Source organism: Podarcis muralis, chromosome 1 (assembly GCF_964188315.1).
Source record: "Podarcis muralis chromosome 1, rPodMur119.hap1.1, whole genome shotgun sequence".
NCBI classification, from domain to species: Eukaryota; Metazoa; Chordata; class Lepidosauria; order Squamata; family Lacertidae; genus Podarcis; species Podarcis muralis.
The window spans coordinates 46,181,072-46,196,627 of NC_135655.1; the positions used below are offsets into that span (position 1 = coordinate 46,181,072).

The 15,556-nt window shown below is 40.2% G+C and overlaps 1 protein-coding gene across 10 annotated transcripts in view; it reads right to left on the minus strand.

Annotated features, from left to right (window-relative positions):
* SIPA1L1 (signal induced proliferation associated 1 like 1) overlaps positions 1-15,556 on the minus strand; it is a 145,379-nt gene that overhangs the window by 36,511 nt on the left and 93,312 nt on the right. For all 10 annotated transcript variants that reach the window (XM_028724783.2, XM_028724806.2, XM_028724792.2 and 7 more), the window contains 5 exons: positions 10,121-11,968; positions 9,127-9,257; positions 7,498-7,686; positions 5,745-5,919; positions 1,845-1,948 (listed from right to left, as the gene is read on the minus strand). In XM_028724783.2, coding sequence (XP_028580616.2) covers positions 1,845-1,948; positions 5,745-5,919; positions 7,498-7,686; positions 9,127-9,257; positions 10,121-11,609 — 2,088 coding nt within the window. In that variant the 5' untranslated portion in view covers positions 11,610-11,968. The remainder of the gene's footprint in view (positions 1-1,844; positions 1,949-5,744; positions 5,920-7,497; positions 7,687-9,126; positions 9,258-10,120; positions 11,969-15,556) is intronic.

Here is a 15,556-nt window from a genome sequence, read left to right on the forward strand (position 1 = left end):
CTCCTTGAATTAACAATTGTTTTGTGGTTTGTTTGCTTTTTGTTTAAATCAGATATAAATTCCAGCTATACATAGACTTCCGCAGCTCAGTTCAGTTCAAACAATGATTAGCAAAAATTTACAAAATGAAAATGATATCAAAGAGGGCAATGTATGAGGTAAAGTATATTGAGTAATCACTCAAGAAAGAAACTAGATATTGCCTTTAAAGGTAAAGGTACCCCTGACCGTTAGCTCCAGTCGTGGATGACTCTGGGGTTGCATGCTCATCTCACTCTATAGGCCAAGGGAGCCGGCGTTTGTCCGCAGACAGCTTCCGGGTCATGTGGCCAGCATGACTAAGCCGCTTCTGGCAAACCAGAGCAGCGCACAGAAATGCCGTTTGCCTTCCCGCCGGAGCGGTACCTATTTATCTACTTCCACGTTGACATGCTTTCGAACTGCTAGGTGGGCAGGAGCTGGGACCGAACAACCGACGCTCATCCCGTCATGGGGATTTGAACTGCTGACCTTCCGATCAGCAAGCCCTAGACCACAGCACCACCCGCGTCCCCTGGACATTGCTTTTACAAATGTAGAAAAGTGCCTTGGGACACATGGGGTGGATCCAAGTGTGCCCTTCTTCTAGCACATGGGGACGCAACCTGTATGCTGAGGGCCACATGTTAATGGCAAGGAGGGAAGAGTGGCAGCAGCAGGAAAAAGATAGGATACCCCATGTACTTTTGGTTTTGGCATTGCCCACGCACTGGCTTTGACCCTAACTCCCACTGGTATGCAGTCCTTGGCAGAAAAAAGGTTCCCCGCCCTTGCACTAGCACACAATTTCTTCCACTCATGAAAGGGCTGCTTCCTACCCCAAACCTAGGTAAATTCTTCTGTTTGCATATGCTCTTGTACAAGACTTATACCACACTATCATAGCGCTGAATGTATCAACTAGGCTGAAGTTTAGTCACTGGCTCTAAGCAGTAAAAACACAAGATTCCCCCAAGGCTGGGGAGACACCCCTTCTGTACCCCAGACTGCCATCTCTCTCTCTGACTCTATCACAGCTCTCATGTGAAAGCAAATGATCTTGAAAAAGCTATGCTGATCAGATTTACTACTTAACTCACATTTCCTAAAGAGAAACAAACTTTAAATCAGCCCCAGATTTGTTCATTCCCAAAATCTTAAGCCATCACTAGCCAACTTGTCTACTGAAATATAACTTCTTGCAGCTACTTGGAAGTTTTCTTTATTACACCAAAACCATTTTTTAAACAGCTCAAACATCTTGGAGGATCTTAATGAAACAATGCAAATGGGTGGAGAAAATATTATCACTCAATGAGCAACGTCATTTCAGAGCAATCCAAACCTACTTGGTGCAATTATACTGATTGAGATGCAAGACTGCAGCAAGTAGCAAAGTTTTTTCTTGTTGCTAGGAATTAACACTCGAATACTATAGCTGTAAGTTGTATATAGACTTATGTTATGGTGTCATACCTCATGAAATTTCTTCTGCAATGAACCAAATTCTCCAGTTAGTGTAAACTGTGGCTTGTTTAAACAAGACAGCATTCAACAGAGGTTTATGACTATGACTCGTTCACAAAGCAGTCTAAAGAAAACCTAGCTCCTCCTAATTCAGATACAATGGTACATTTCTGTTAGTTTAAAACAGGAAACAAATGCCTCTAATCTCTTATTCATTGCTGCACTAGGGAGGATAGGGGAGGGGAAATCATGTCTGTCAAAAGCTTTCTTCCGCTTATTCACACAGTGCTAAATAATGCTTTAGTGTTACATCTGTAATGGACCCACATAACTCTTTACACAGTGAAAATGAATCCTACCTGTTGCTTGTTGTTAGGTGTGTAGGGCAGCATGGTGGAAACATGGAACATGATTTCATAGTCCTTGTACGTTGTATAAAGAGAGTGAGTGCCAGTAGAATCAGCTAAGATTCAAATAACAAAAGAAATCCAACTTACTATTTTAAAATACTTTTACATAAGCTGCAAAACTGCATGATGTTGTAAGCATCAGCTATGGAAACAATCGTGCAATAGCGTCAAGAACAACATGAAAAATACAAACAAAATCTGAAAGGGAGGTAGTACCTAATTGAGATGGAATAATTTATCACCTTTGGCTGCTTCCACTTTTTCATTTGCCCCCACTCTTAATCTCAGTATGATTTATTTCAGCACTAGTTTATGATTTTTTTAAAAAAGGAAGACCACAGAAAAATTCACAGGCATTTTACTGCACATTTCTCCTGAAGTACATGTCTGAATGCCTTTTCCCCAACACACACATTTTACAAGAAATGTTCCCTAATATAATGCATTATGTATGATATTTACAATCCCCTCTACCCAAAGAATACATATGATAAGTAATTTAACTCGTTTTAAAGCTCTTTGATATAGGAAAACTATGATTACAATTTAATTTTTAAAATATTTGAACAATAAATTTATATTTTAATACAGGCCCGCACAATTTGTGACCTACCAAGCCACACCAACTACATAAAAGGTAAAGGTAAAGGTACCCCTGACCATTAGGTCCAGTCATGACCGACTCTGTGGTTGCGGCGCTCATCTTGTTCTATGGGCCGAGGGAGCCGGCGTTTGTCCATAGACAGCTTCTGGGTCATGTGGCCAGCATGACTAAGCCGCTTCTGGTGAACCAGAGCAGCGCATGGAAACGCCGTTTACCTTCCTGCCACAGCAGTACATATTTATCTACTTGCACTTTGATGTGCTTTTGAACTGCTAGGTTGGCAGGAGCAGGGACTGAGCAACGGGAGCTCACCCTGTCGCGGGGATTCGAACCACCGACCTTCTGATCAGCAAGTCCTAGGCTCTGTGGTTTAACCCACAGCGCCACCCACGTCCCATTACATACAGTGTGCCAAATGCTTAAAGTTCTGCAATTCTGCAGTCATGGGGGGGGGGCAGGAGGATTATTAAGCCTTTTATGACTGCTGTTAAAGGGTTATCTATGATGGGTCACAAGTTGTACAGGCCTCTTTTAATCGCCTATCTGGGCCCTAGTACTACTCTCAATATGGCTCCCAAGACTACATTTTAAAATCAGAACCAGCATTGGTCTCTGCAGGGGTGATCTCTCGTTTAATGAAAGTCTATCTGCATTGTGCCCTCATCCCAATTAGATGTGTTGCTCATCTTGTCCCTTGTTTGCCTGCCTGGTAGAAGGAAAACATCAAAACCAATGCCTAAAATGTGAGAAACAGATGGGGAAGGATGGCAGCATATTTCACACAGCAGCAAGTATTTGGAAAAAGGTTCTGGCTGAACATAAATACAGCCTTCTCATGATGACCAAGCTTCTGAAAGTTTTAAAAGTCCAGAACAGTAACAACTTTTAGTTTAACAATTCATTTTACTTCATAAATGGTTGTAATCATAGCTCTGGTGTGCAGAGAAACTTTTGAGAACTGATCTAAATGGAGCAGTGAACTAAAACACAGGGGAAAATAAAAATCAAGCAACCGAGTCTTCAAATGGCTCCAGGCCATTTGCCGCTTAAGTAATGAGACCTGAACTAGCAGATCACTACAAGCAAGGCAACAAGTGCTTATCATAAAACACTCGTGTCTTGGGAATCATGTAAATAACCACAGTCCTCCTCAACCATGAGTGAGGTTATATCTGAAGTCAACATTGTCGACTTAAAGCAAAAGTCTACTGTGTGAAAAACATAGGAGAAACAAACATTAGGCCTATGAAGATTTGGGATGGGGGATGCAATCCCCTTTTGAGATGGATAAATTCTTCAAGCTGAAAGCAGAAAATTGTAAGCACACAGTTGCTCAATATGATCATTTTCTAATGATGCACAAAGCAGGGATAAATTTTCCATCTGAAACGTTTCCTTAAGGAATTCATATACTTGAATATTTCAACTCTGGTCGTTTCTCAGGTCTAGGATTTAACATTAGATTGTTAAATACCTGAAAATAAAAAGGAAGCGTGGTAAATAATCATTGTCAGCTCCTTGGGGAAGGGACCTGCTTTTTGTTTGTTCTGCTTGTTATTCTAAAGCACCAAGTACATCAGTGAGACACTATGTATTGATTGAAGCTCAGGTGCTTTGCACGCAGAAACCCCCAGATTCACGCCTTGTTATACCCAGTTAAGAATCACAGGTAGCAGGGGGCTGGGAAAGATCTCAACATGATTTACTCTTGAATATATATTTTTTTTTGTTTAAGGGGAGAGGGCAGGAGCATTAAAAAATATAAATAAATCAAAAGTAGCATGCATCACATCAGTTGCTTTTGAAAATTAGGTTGCATTCCTACCTACACTTACTTAAGACATGAACATGACTGATCTCAATGGGACTTCCTTCAGAGCAAAAGAGCATATGGTTGTTTCATCAGTTTGAAAAGCAGAATATAAATAATCTAAATAATAAACACATTTTGTAGCTGTTCTAAGCAATATGTAGCATCTATCAAATCATGTTATAGACCTGCTGCTTGTAAATAGCTATTCAATTTTGGGTCAACTCATGCAAAAACTAAGGGACTCAGGGCTCATTAAACAGAAAAGGTCTATGCTGATAACAAATTTAAGCAAAGTGAGCAGAACGTCAACAACATTGGCTGCATTTTAGCACAGTTCAACTTTAAAGAAAAGACCAGGGTAGGTGGGTAAGCAGTGCTTCAACACTTGCTAGAAGAACCAGCATTATTTCCCCCTCTTCTCCCTTAAATATTTTCCTGCATAAGACCCCTCACATTACAGGTAAATTACATGGCAATGACTAGGTAGAAATAGGGGAAGGTCATTTAAATTCAAAAGAAATAAAGTAATTTCAGTTTTTTGTACTACAGAATTTGACATTTATTGGCGTTTCTAAATATATCTAACTGGCTTTAAAATATTCTAGGTTATTTCATGTTTTAATCGTTTCCTTCTCTGCTGCCTATAGTCAAAACATCAGTAACAGCAGAAACCATGGCAACAGAAAATTCACTGCACTGTTTGCGAACGCTTTTCTACTTTCATGACGCATTCTTTACTTTAATTTCCTATACCGCAAGTGAGATAACCATGGACCTCAATACGCACGGTTCAATCTAAATACCACATAATGAAAGCTCACAGCTATAGGTGTGTGTATTTCACGGGGAGGACTACACACTGAAGAGGTGTTTACAGGAGTAATTTTGCTGATTTCTCCCCTTCCCTTAAAAACCATGCATTTTGTTTCAAGATCTTGGCAAAAAGTCACCTCTTTACTTCATTTTAGCCATGAATTTTATAAACCAAGCCAGGAACTATGTTTTAATGAACTCAATTGAGGGGAAACTATGTAGAGATTAAGAAGAAAGAAGGTAATTTATGCTGAAAGCTCTTTGGGGCAGGAACTTGTCTTTTGATTAGGTTATTTTGTGAAATGCCATGTACACTGATGGAAACAAACAAGCAAAATTAAATTTCAGGACTAATAAGGGAAGATGCCATAAAGATAGACTATCAACATGAGGGACTGTACAAATCAACCAAATTCTCAGAACAAGTACTTCTGTAACAAAGATGAGCTGCAGCTGCAGTGTTGTCATGAGGAGGTTTCTGAGAAGTTCACACTGAAAAGATAAGAGAGAGTGGCGGCTTGCCACTCTCCACTTCCTCAATAGGTCCACTGTCAAAATCTATTTGCTGACCATGGCTGTAACTATGTCTTATTAATTTGCATAAGAGAGGGTCCCTTACTCTTTGTGTCTAGTTGAGCACGGTACTTTTCAAATCCCTTGAGCCGAACCCGTTCTCCCAGTAACTGAAGAAACTCTTCAAAGGCAGGGCCTGCTGATTCATTGTTGTACATTTCCTCTTCTGTGCTTTGTCCAGACTTGCAGTACATGATCCCCACTTTAAGTTGATAGCTTAGCTGTAAACACAAACAGAAACTCAAGTTTTGCATTCTCATCAGCTTATGTAGCATCTATGCTGCATTAAAAGACTAACATAGAGAGTCCTTCCAAAAGTCACCACTGACTTCTTCCTCTTCCCCTTCAACAATGAGAAAACTATGACTAATAAATGTAGGCACATTAAATCTGTGTATTTCAAATCGCTCTGCAAAGGATATTGGTTGCTACTTGCATTTCCAATTCAAGATTTCCCCCAAAGGATGCAAAACAGAAAGAGAGAGAAAGAAAAATATAGTTTCTAAACTGTAGACTTTAGCGTAATGTTTCTATGCCATCAAGTTTTGACTTGAATGCAACACTATTATCTTTGTATTGGGAGGTGATTTGAATTTAAATGTGTAGTTTAGTCTATGAAAATAATCAAGTCAATGGAATACTGAGAACATAAGTGTGGCCCGGATCAACTTTAAGTCCCATCTACTTCAGAATTCTGTTCTTACATGGCCAACCAAATGCTTATGGGAAGCCTGCAAGCAGGACATGAAATCTCTCCATTTGTGATTTACAGCAACTAATATTGAGACGCATATTGCCTCTGACAGTAGAGGTAGAACACATCAGTGGCTATTAGACACAATGGCAAGCCACATCCTCCATGAATCTGTCTAAATCTCTTTTAAAATCATCCAAGTTGGGGGCAATCTCATGGGAGCAAATTCCTTAGATTTCAATATGCACCGAGTGAAGAAGTTTTTAAGTGGGTTTTAGTGTTCTATTGTGGATTATATATTAATTTGGTTGTTACGTTATCTTATGTTGTACTCCACCCTGGTATCAGTATTGATGAAGGGCAGGCTATAAATATTCCCAATCAATAATAAAATAAATAAACTACTGATAGCTGCTGAGAGGTTCTGGAGACTAAACAGTGTCTCACTGCCCCATCCATCTCCTAGCATATGCCATTCAAGAGAGTAATGAAGCCACTTTCAGTTCCGAACGAGGCCAGAAAACCAAGTTGGAACAGATCCAAACAATGAATTGAATACTTTGGTTTTAGACACCACCAACTAAACAGCTTCATTAAATACAAGCTAGTGTATTTCTGTCAAGTTAAGTTAATTACTTAATTTCTGCTAAGTTATGAAATTCTAGATATAAAAAAGCAGTATCAAGAGTCTTCAGATATTAAAAAGTAAGGTCTAATACCATAAGAGGTTTAAGTTGTTAGAATGTATGATGATAGTGCCTAATATGTCATGGATGACATAAGCAGGAGAAATAAGGCATAATTCTTGTATCAATGTCTTACACGCTGTCTTCCATTATACCATGCAGAAAGAAATTAAACATGCTAGGTTATAATATTCTGCTTTAAACAGTACACATTTCAGAATTTTTGAGTTTGCCTAATTCACTTTTTTTGGCAGCAAACTCTAAGGCCTGAGATCTCAGGCAAACCCTTTATTCTGTAGCATTGGATAGACTTGGTAGATTTCTTTAGAGTTTCCAGACATGGTGGGAAAAAAGATATCTAGATCTGTTACCGCAATGCTGGCCTAGTAAAGGATTAAAGTTTGCTATTTTGAACTTACCCCTTGTTCATCAAGTTTCATAAGTTGTTCTGTGACTTTAGGAGTGTTGAAGGCCAACCTGAGACAATGTATATTCAGTTCAGGAACCACGTGCTCAAGCACCTCTTTCAAGGGCAGCCCTCTAGCTGTACAGTGCTTTGCAGTTGAAGGTATAGCATCTTCCAAGACAGAACCTCTTAGGGTTGTAAGCTGTGAAACAAAAGTTATTTACTTAGATATATGAAGGGAAGGTGGGGGTAGGCTAGTAACCCAAAGAACTAAGGATTCCTGGGTGCTGTGCTTCAAATCTTATACTAAGTTGTGCATGTCTGCATCATTGTTTTGTTTAGTACCAATATCTGAAGAACTTACACAAGTTCAATTTGCATGATTCCTTAAATGGAAAAGCAGGCATTGTGCTCCTAGAAGATGCAGGGATTTTCCTCTTGATATGTTATCCAGAAATACAGAAAACAGATGGACAAGCTACTCATGCATTCACTTTTTGCTTCTTCCCAGGAATGTGCAAAATGGTTTTGTTTCATTAAGTCAAGCACCTCTGTGCTACTGTTAATGCAGAAGTAAAACAAGAACAATGCTCCCCGTCTGCCCAAACTCAACATTTGGACTAGTTAATTTATTGTTATTAGTACTATTATTATAACATATTTATTTATACCCTGTCTTTTCCCCCGACAGGGAATCAAGGCAGTTTCTGTCTATATGATAGAAACCCCACTGTACATATTTCTTTTTACCTGGGTTTCTATGTTAAAGGCTGTCCATAAACTAGCATGTTCTCTAGTTGAATTTTTTAAAACAGGGAGGTTTCTTTGTAAAATTAAAGCAGGAAAATGTAAAAATTAATCCAAGTACCAGGAACAGAAGATGTACATATGATTTAAGCAGACATAGGCTGTGTTCAACAAGCCATGTGTCATCTCACAGAACAAATAAGCAACAAATCGTTTCTCCAAAGCTTGGTTCACAACATTTACATGCCACTTGAGTAACAAAACCTCAAAGCGGTTTACAAAAAGTTAGTGTTTTGGCTTATTCTTTAAATATGCCACGTGTTTGCTAAACAAACTGTGGCTTAGGTATGTGTGAACCAGGCCTGGTTATTAGTGAATGGTAACTTTTCATCAGCCCCAGTCTGCATGGTCAATAGTCAAGGGTGTTGGGATTTGTAGTCAAGAACATCTGGAGATCAAGTTGCCTTCTGATATAAACTATTATATACTCAAGAGCAGTTTACAACATTGCACAAAATGGCAATTAAAATAGATACCCAGATCTAAAACAACCCAGTGTAGAATCATAGAGGTGGGAGGATTTCTGAGAGTCATCCAATCCTATCCCAGCAACGCACAAATCACAGCTAAAGAATCCCTGACAGATGGCCATCTAATCTCTACTTCAAAACCTCCAATGAAGGTGACTCCACCTTCTGAGGTAGTCCATTCCACTTTTGAGTAGCTCTTTCTGTCATCTTTACATATTTTCTGATTTAAAGGATCAGTACATTTTAGACCACAGGCAAAACATGAAAATAACCCTTATACAACTCACATTTGCAGTCAATCTTAAGAGTATAGAGAAAATACATTTTTGCATTTCTTATTCTTATACTTTCCATATATTGTTTACCTCACTAGTTCTGAAAATGATGCGGTAATTGTATTGCGATCCATTTTCTTTTATTTCTTCAGGTTTTTCTCTTCTGATGCTGACAGCTACAGGACCAAGGTTCTCATCTGCCCCAAAGTAGTTCCAGTGTTCTTGTGCATTTAAAAAAAGGGGTGCGGGAGGAGAAAAAATTATTTTCCATCTCAGAAAAAAAGGATTCTGTATGTTACATTTTGCATAGTAAGTAAAGGATTAAGGACAGTTTTGTTCTACATGTGAGCAAGTTCCAACCATCCATGGGCACATGCTCACATGGGCAAATGTAGCATGCACATACAGCTGGGAAACAATTCTAAAGATTTTGGTGATACTCATTCTAACCGCTGTGATAACAGAAACTGCTACCAGTTGTAGCTATGAACATCTGGTTCACATGCTCAGTGTAATATTTGAATGTTGTAAAGCACAAAACCTTCTTCCAGGTATAGCAAACATTTTCCCAACCTACAGGCTGAGGTCCGTGTTCTATATTAAAGGCACACCAGAATTATGTTAATTATACCCCCCTTTCTAGAACAGTAAGAAGAATTGTGTCAACTGGGGATTTGGAAAAACCTTTTAGTACAATGAAATACATTATAATAGAGAAACCTCCATTTGACCATTTTAATACATGTTTTACAATGCTGTGGGTGCCAGAACATTCGCACAGTCCCTGTTAAACAAGTTTTAATTACATTTCCATTTCCAAAATATTTTTAAAACCTCGGCATCTTTCTGTAGATTGTGCCTTTCGATTTGGTCTCGTTCCATGTACATGTTAGAAGACTGCCTAAACTATAAAGTCTAAAAAAATCCCTGTCATATTATTAAAAAGCAAATTGCAAAATTTAAGTGTTTGTATGAATTATGCCTAGAATGATCAAGGAACATTCTGTGCAGCAGGCAGTACTTGGAGAACATTTTGTAAAATAGGAAAGAATAATGCTATTCAAGGTATTAAATGATTGCTCACCTTTCTGATAGAAGAATTTACGATAATAATATGCACCAAGATCCACGTGTTCAACGATGTATCTCTTCCCTCTATCCAAGTGCAAGACCAGGTTTTCCTTGGGTACTTCAAGAACAGCCACTCCTGCATTTGTGCAATGAGAGCTAAGAGTGGACTCAAAAGAGGCACTTTCACAGCCACTGAAGGATCCAGAGTTAGATTTTGTGAGACTGATCTTTCTTTCTCCTTCCCCACCAATCTCATTACGAAAATAAGGACAACTCATAACAAGGTCATTGCTTTTATCGTCTCCCTGGTCCATATTGAGACTTCCTTTGGAATTCAGGTCTTCTGTACTGCCCATTGGGGAATTGAAACTTGCAGAATGGGACAATGGTCCAGAAGCTAATGATGCAACTGCTGCAGCAGAAGCTCCAGTCGTTGTATTCCTTCGTTTGATCACATTGTGCCGGTTAACTGCCACTTCATTTAAATCAAATAATATGCTCTGGCAATCGTAATGGGCAAAACACTTTGGACAAGTCCAAGGCCTGACACTGTCTTCTGATCTGCTGTCCTCAAGATCTGAGGACTTCCCAAGATCCCCTTCAGCTTTGGCATTACGCAGCTTTCGAAAAATGGAAGAATCTCCTGTCTCTGATTTTGAACGCCTCTTCAGTGGCTTCTCCCTTTCTTTAAATAGTCGAAGGTTCTCCCTCTGAGTTATGGGTCCATCTATCACATCCAAGGAAAATCCTGAGCCCTTACTTCCACTAGCTATAAGGAGTTCACAGAATTTGCTGGTGCCTGGACCTCTCTGGTCAGATTTTTCATCTTTAAAACTTTTCAACAGGTCAAAAAAACCTTCCCCTGAAGTACCCTGCTTATCTATTGATGAAGTGCTGCCATATTCCCTGTGCAGTGATGGTCCAGATTTATAACTGGGCGAGATACATTCATCATAGCTATCTACATCAAGCTCACTTAGGGTAATGTCACTATTACTTCGCTGTCTTATTCTGCGAAGAGCTTTTCTTGGGGAGCTGTGGTATCCATCAGGAGTGAGAAACCTAGAATCTAGGTTCTCAGACTGCCTTGTTTTGCTCTTAAGTGTGTTTTGGATACTCTTTAACATGACAGAGTCACTAGAATTCAAGTTAATAGAGCTCCCCTGGCTCCCAGGACTGCTTTTTGAAGACATACTATCAAGGCAGCTTGATGTATCCATTTCTTGACTTGATCTACTATTTTCTTTGACATTTTCCTTCCTTGGGGGCCAGTCAGCAATCCTGGCCCTAACCCCCATTTTAGGTACTCCAGGAGTAGATGTAAGGTGATGAGACCCTTCATTGCGTGGAGGGCCTACTGGAGCCATCACTGAAGATCCCAAGCTACCATTCTGTGACCTGAAGCGTCTCATATAAAAGTCATCTGAGTGGACTTTAGGAGTTCCATCTGACACTCCGGTGGCAACAGCCCTTTCAGTCTGGGACCGCTTCAAACTGGTCATTATTGGAAAACGTGTTTATCCTTAGTAAGCTCCAAAAGAAAACACAGCCATCTCTGCCTTTCACATTTATAACTCTCTTCCGAAGAAGGTTATCCAGAAAACACAAAGGTTGCATGAGATCCCAGTTATGATCATGTAATATAATGGCAAATGTTCTACAGATGCAGCTTTTCTACACTTGATCTTAGCCAAAAGGCCGAGAAGCGATAGCTTTTCTACGAACGACCGTTGTTCAATCACTTTTGACTTCTTAGAAGTCTTAATCCGTCCATTTCAAAAAGTAGTCATCCTTCCATACGTCAAAAAATAATAATCTTCGTTTGAAGAATGAACTTTCAACTGGTAAACTTGCTTTAATCCTAGAGCAAATAAAGAAGAGAAAGTGATTAGCCAGCACATTCACAGTTATATACAGCAGAAAAGTGAAAGCTTCAATACAGTAGTTGCTTTCTCAGTACATTTCACCACAAAGATCAGCGATTGATACCTAACATACTGTATTTTACAGCTTTGAATGCAGAATGATGTAAGTTACTTTTCAATATATACAACAGACTTCTCTCTAGATCAACAAGCTATAGGAAAGCTATTACCATCTATACATATGTAGAAAGAACAGATGTGCTTCTCAATTAGGAGATACTGAGTTGGATCCAAACTGCTGTTCTGCCAGTGGAAAGCACTTTTGGTTCTGTACTGTGGGACTCTCCACCCCCTATTTTTGGCAATTGCTCCTTTTCCCTTCTCATGTCACTCTGTTCCAGAGAGTCCTCCAACCCTCAATAGAAGATTGGGGGGGGGGGGGGGACACAGGAGACTGCAGAGGAAAGGAGGAAGCATGAAAGCTCCATTTTGTAAACATTTATGGAATGGGACTTACTTAGGATTCAAGCCATTCTTAGCAGATTGCCTATTGATTACATGTATGCTTTAGGAAGACCAGGTGTAAATTTTGAGTTTTTGCATGGAGTAGTCAGGATTGATTTTGACTGCTGAACCAGGCTGCTACTGCTGGTTACTATCCCAAGGACAGACCTGAGAAGCAATTCCTTTTCATCTATTTATTAGTTACTATCATTATCATGGCTATTATTATTATTCACTGCTTGGTTTTCTACTCAAAATTCAGAAGACACCTTAAAAAAGACGTATCTTGAAGCTCAGCAGTAGCAGCAAAGTGAAATGAAAGTCAGTTACAATATTTCAGGAAAAAGCTCTTCATAAATTGCATGAAAGCAGTTTTTGAAATGTAAATGACCACCCAAGACTGGGATCAAAATGTGTGAGGGCTTAACCCTCCTCTGATCACAGCCCCAAAGAAAATGTCCCTCCTCCCCAAACAAAAGAAAAGCTAAAAATACCTTGAGTGATATATATTTTTTTTTGGGGGGGGGGGTAACAGTGGATAGGAAGAGTTGAAGAGTTAATCCCCCCCCCATGAGCATGGACCTGATCCTGTTCACTTGGCTCACCTTGTGGCAGCTATCTACATTTCAAAAACTGCACATCAATTATTTTCACACAATTAATGTAGCAAAGCTGATGTGACTACCGAGAAGATGTTGCTGCAAATCACCAATCTCACTTCCAAAACTAGGACCAACTCTGGGTTTTGTGAAGCCCTTGGCACGATGATTTGGGTAGGCTCTCCTCTCCAGTGACACCTGTCTTTGGTGCCTGCGGCATTGGGTCATTTGCCTCCCTGCTGGCTGTTCTTTCACTCACCAAGAGGGTGAAGAAATGAATAGGTAGTGGAGAGAGGCAGCAGCAGTTTGTGAGGGCTCTTTGTGAGTGGCTCCTCCTGATGTGCTGGGGTTGCAACTACCATTAAAAGATTCCGACCCCTGGCTGAAAATGAGACAACACAAGGCAGATATTCCTCTGCCAAGCTCAGAGAATAAGAAAAAGGAAGGGCCAAGTCATTTCCCACTCTCCTGACCAGTGTCCCTATGTGGAGCTGACTAATCAGGAGGTGGGATACCCTGGGGGAATAGTGTGCTGGGTAAGATGCCCCCCCAAGCAGGCTATGTGCCCTGCCCTGGCAGTGCCAATCTCGTTAGAGATGGCTTAGATCGCCCCTTTCCCCCAGATCATCAAAAAGAGATCCCTACTTGAAAGCAGGAGCCACAATTACTAGGTCCATAAAATTCTGAAAGAAACCAGAGTAGGGGAATAAAAGAAGGGTGAACACTGAGTAAGTTCCTGGAGTTTGCTTCTGAGCAAATTTCAAAGGTGGCCAATGAAGGCCCAAGTCAACCTTCTGGACGATGACTAGGAAGTCTTCCCAGAGCATTTCTCCTTGTAAACCTTGGCATAGGTTAGTGTTCAGAGATGACTCAAGACATTTTGCTGACGGCAGAATATCCAAATGTCACCTTCATTGTGCCAAATATATAATAATAATCTGATAGTTAACAGTAGACTTCCAAATGAGGCTTGCTCAGCCTATTACAAAGCTGGTCTTACTAGCTTCATGTTCCCAAACTTATTTTCCTCTCTCATCCCTTCTACCCACCATCCCAAATCTTCTTCTCATCCCCAAATTGGAACTCTGTTTGCATAAGCAAGCTCTTACTGCTAATGGCTGGCAGTGCAAGAATCGTCACAGAGAAGTTTTAAGCTGGAGCCATAGAGCAGACCCCTGATAACTGCCAGGCTGGATACAGCCTGCCAACCATTTATTGCTGCTCCCCTGTTTCTGCTATTCTAAGCAAACAAAAGTAGTTTTCTAAGACCTTAGTAGCCCACAATACATGGTTAGTGGGCTGTATCTGGCGTGATGGTTCACAAATTATCCAAGTCATCAATGTGCTTAACACATTTGCTTAGCACCAGTGGGACTCCAAACAGCCAAGTGGTACTCTGGTGTGAGAAAAAGTATTGCTCAGAACAATTTATCGCAGCATTTCCCCCACGAGCGGCTATAAAAATACAAATGGAGTTTTGCATGTGCAACTGAGTTTTCAACTTCCTTTCTAGCACAGCCCCTTGCACCTTCTGAAAAATGGCTTCTGAAGGTCAAGGAACCTTCTGGAACAGCATGGGATGCAGTTCTGGGACCATAGTAAAGGTAAAGGTACCCCTGCCCGTCAGGGCCAGTTGTGACCGACTCTAGGGTTGCGCGCTCATCTCGCTCAAGAGGCCGGGGACCATAACTCGGGTGAAAAATCAGGTTCCACAGAAGTGTTTTCTGGCCCAAAGCCCTCGATTATGAAAGCTGTCCAAATAAAACGCAAAAAGCAAATGAAAACATTTTGAAGCATTTCCGCAATATTTTTACCTGAAGGTTCACAAAACAGAAAATACAAATACTCAAACCCTCCCTGCCCCAAACTAGTGATTCAATACACGAACGAATTTTTTTCTACACTCATCTTGCATATTAAAATACAAATGTTTTATCTTCTGTCAAAATAAAGCACCTTTTAAATTCTAATTTTATAAGGTTACTGAAACAAAAGGCACTTCCTACATTGACTCTGGACTGATTACAAAGTGGTAGTTTGTCTTTTAAAGCATCTTTAACAGGAACAACAACAAAAGCCACCTCCACAAATGCACCCTGGCAGGGAGTAGACAAAGGCAAGAGAATGTCAGCATAAAATCCTGCACTGCTGTATACACCCTTTAACACAAAGAAGAGAATCCTATTCAGAGACTCAACCAATTACACAAAATGTGGCCTTCAAATACTTGCCAAGTCTATGCATGCAAGGATGCTGCTGAACCAGCACCACGTTGACAGAGAAGCATTGTGTACAAATCAAGGCTTCTGACAGTTCTAGGGAAACCAGCACTTTCTGCAGCCTCTTCTCAAAAGTAACAAGTGCTTGCTACCACAGTAATTAAACCTCTAGCCAGAACATAGCCTGCCTCCAACAACTAGCAAATTTAAAAGCATTTCATGGAATGCAGTATCTGGAAGAGGGCATGGCTGTCAAAAAGGA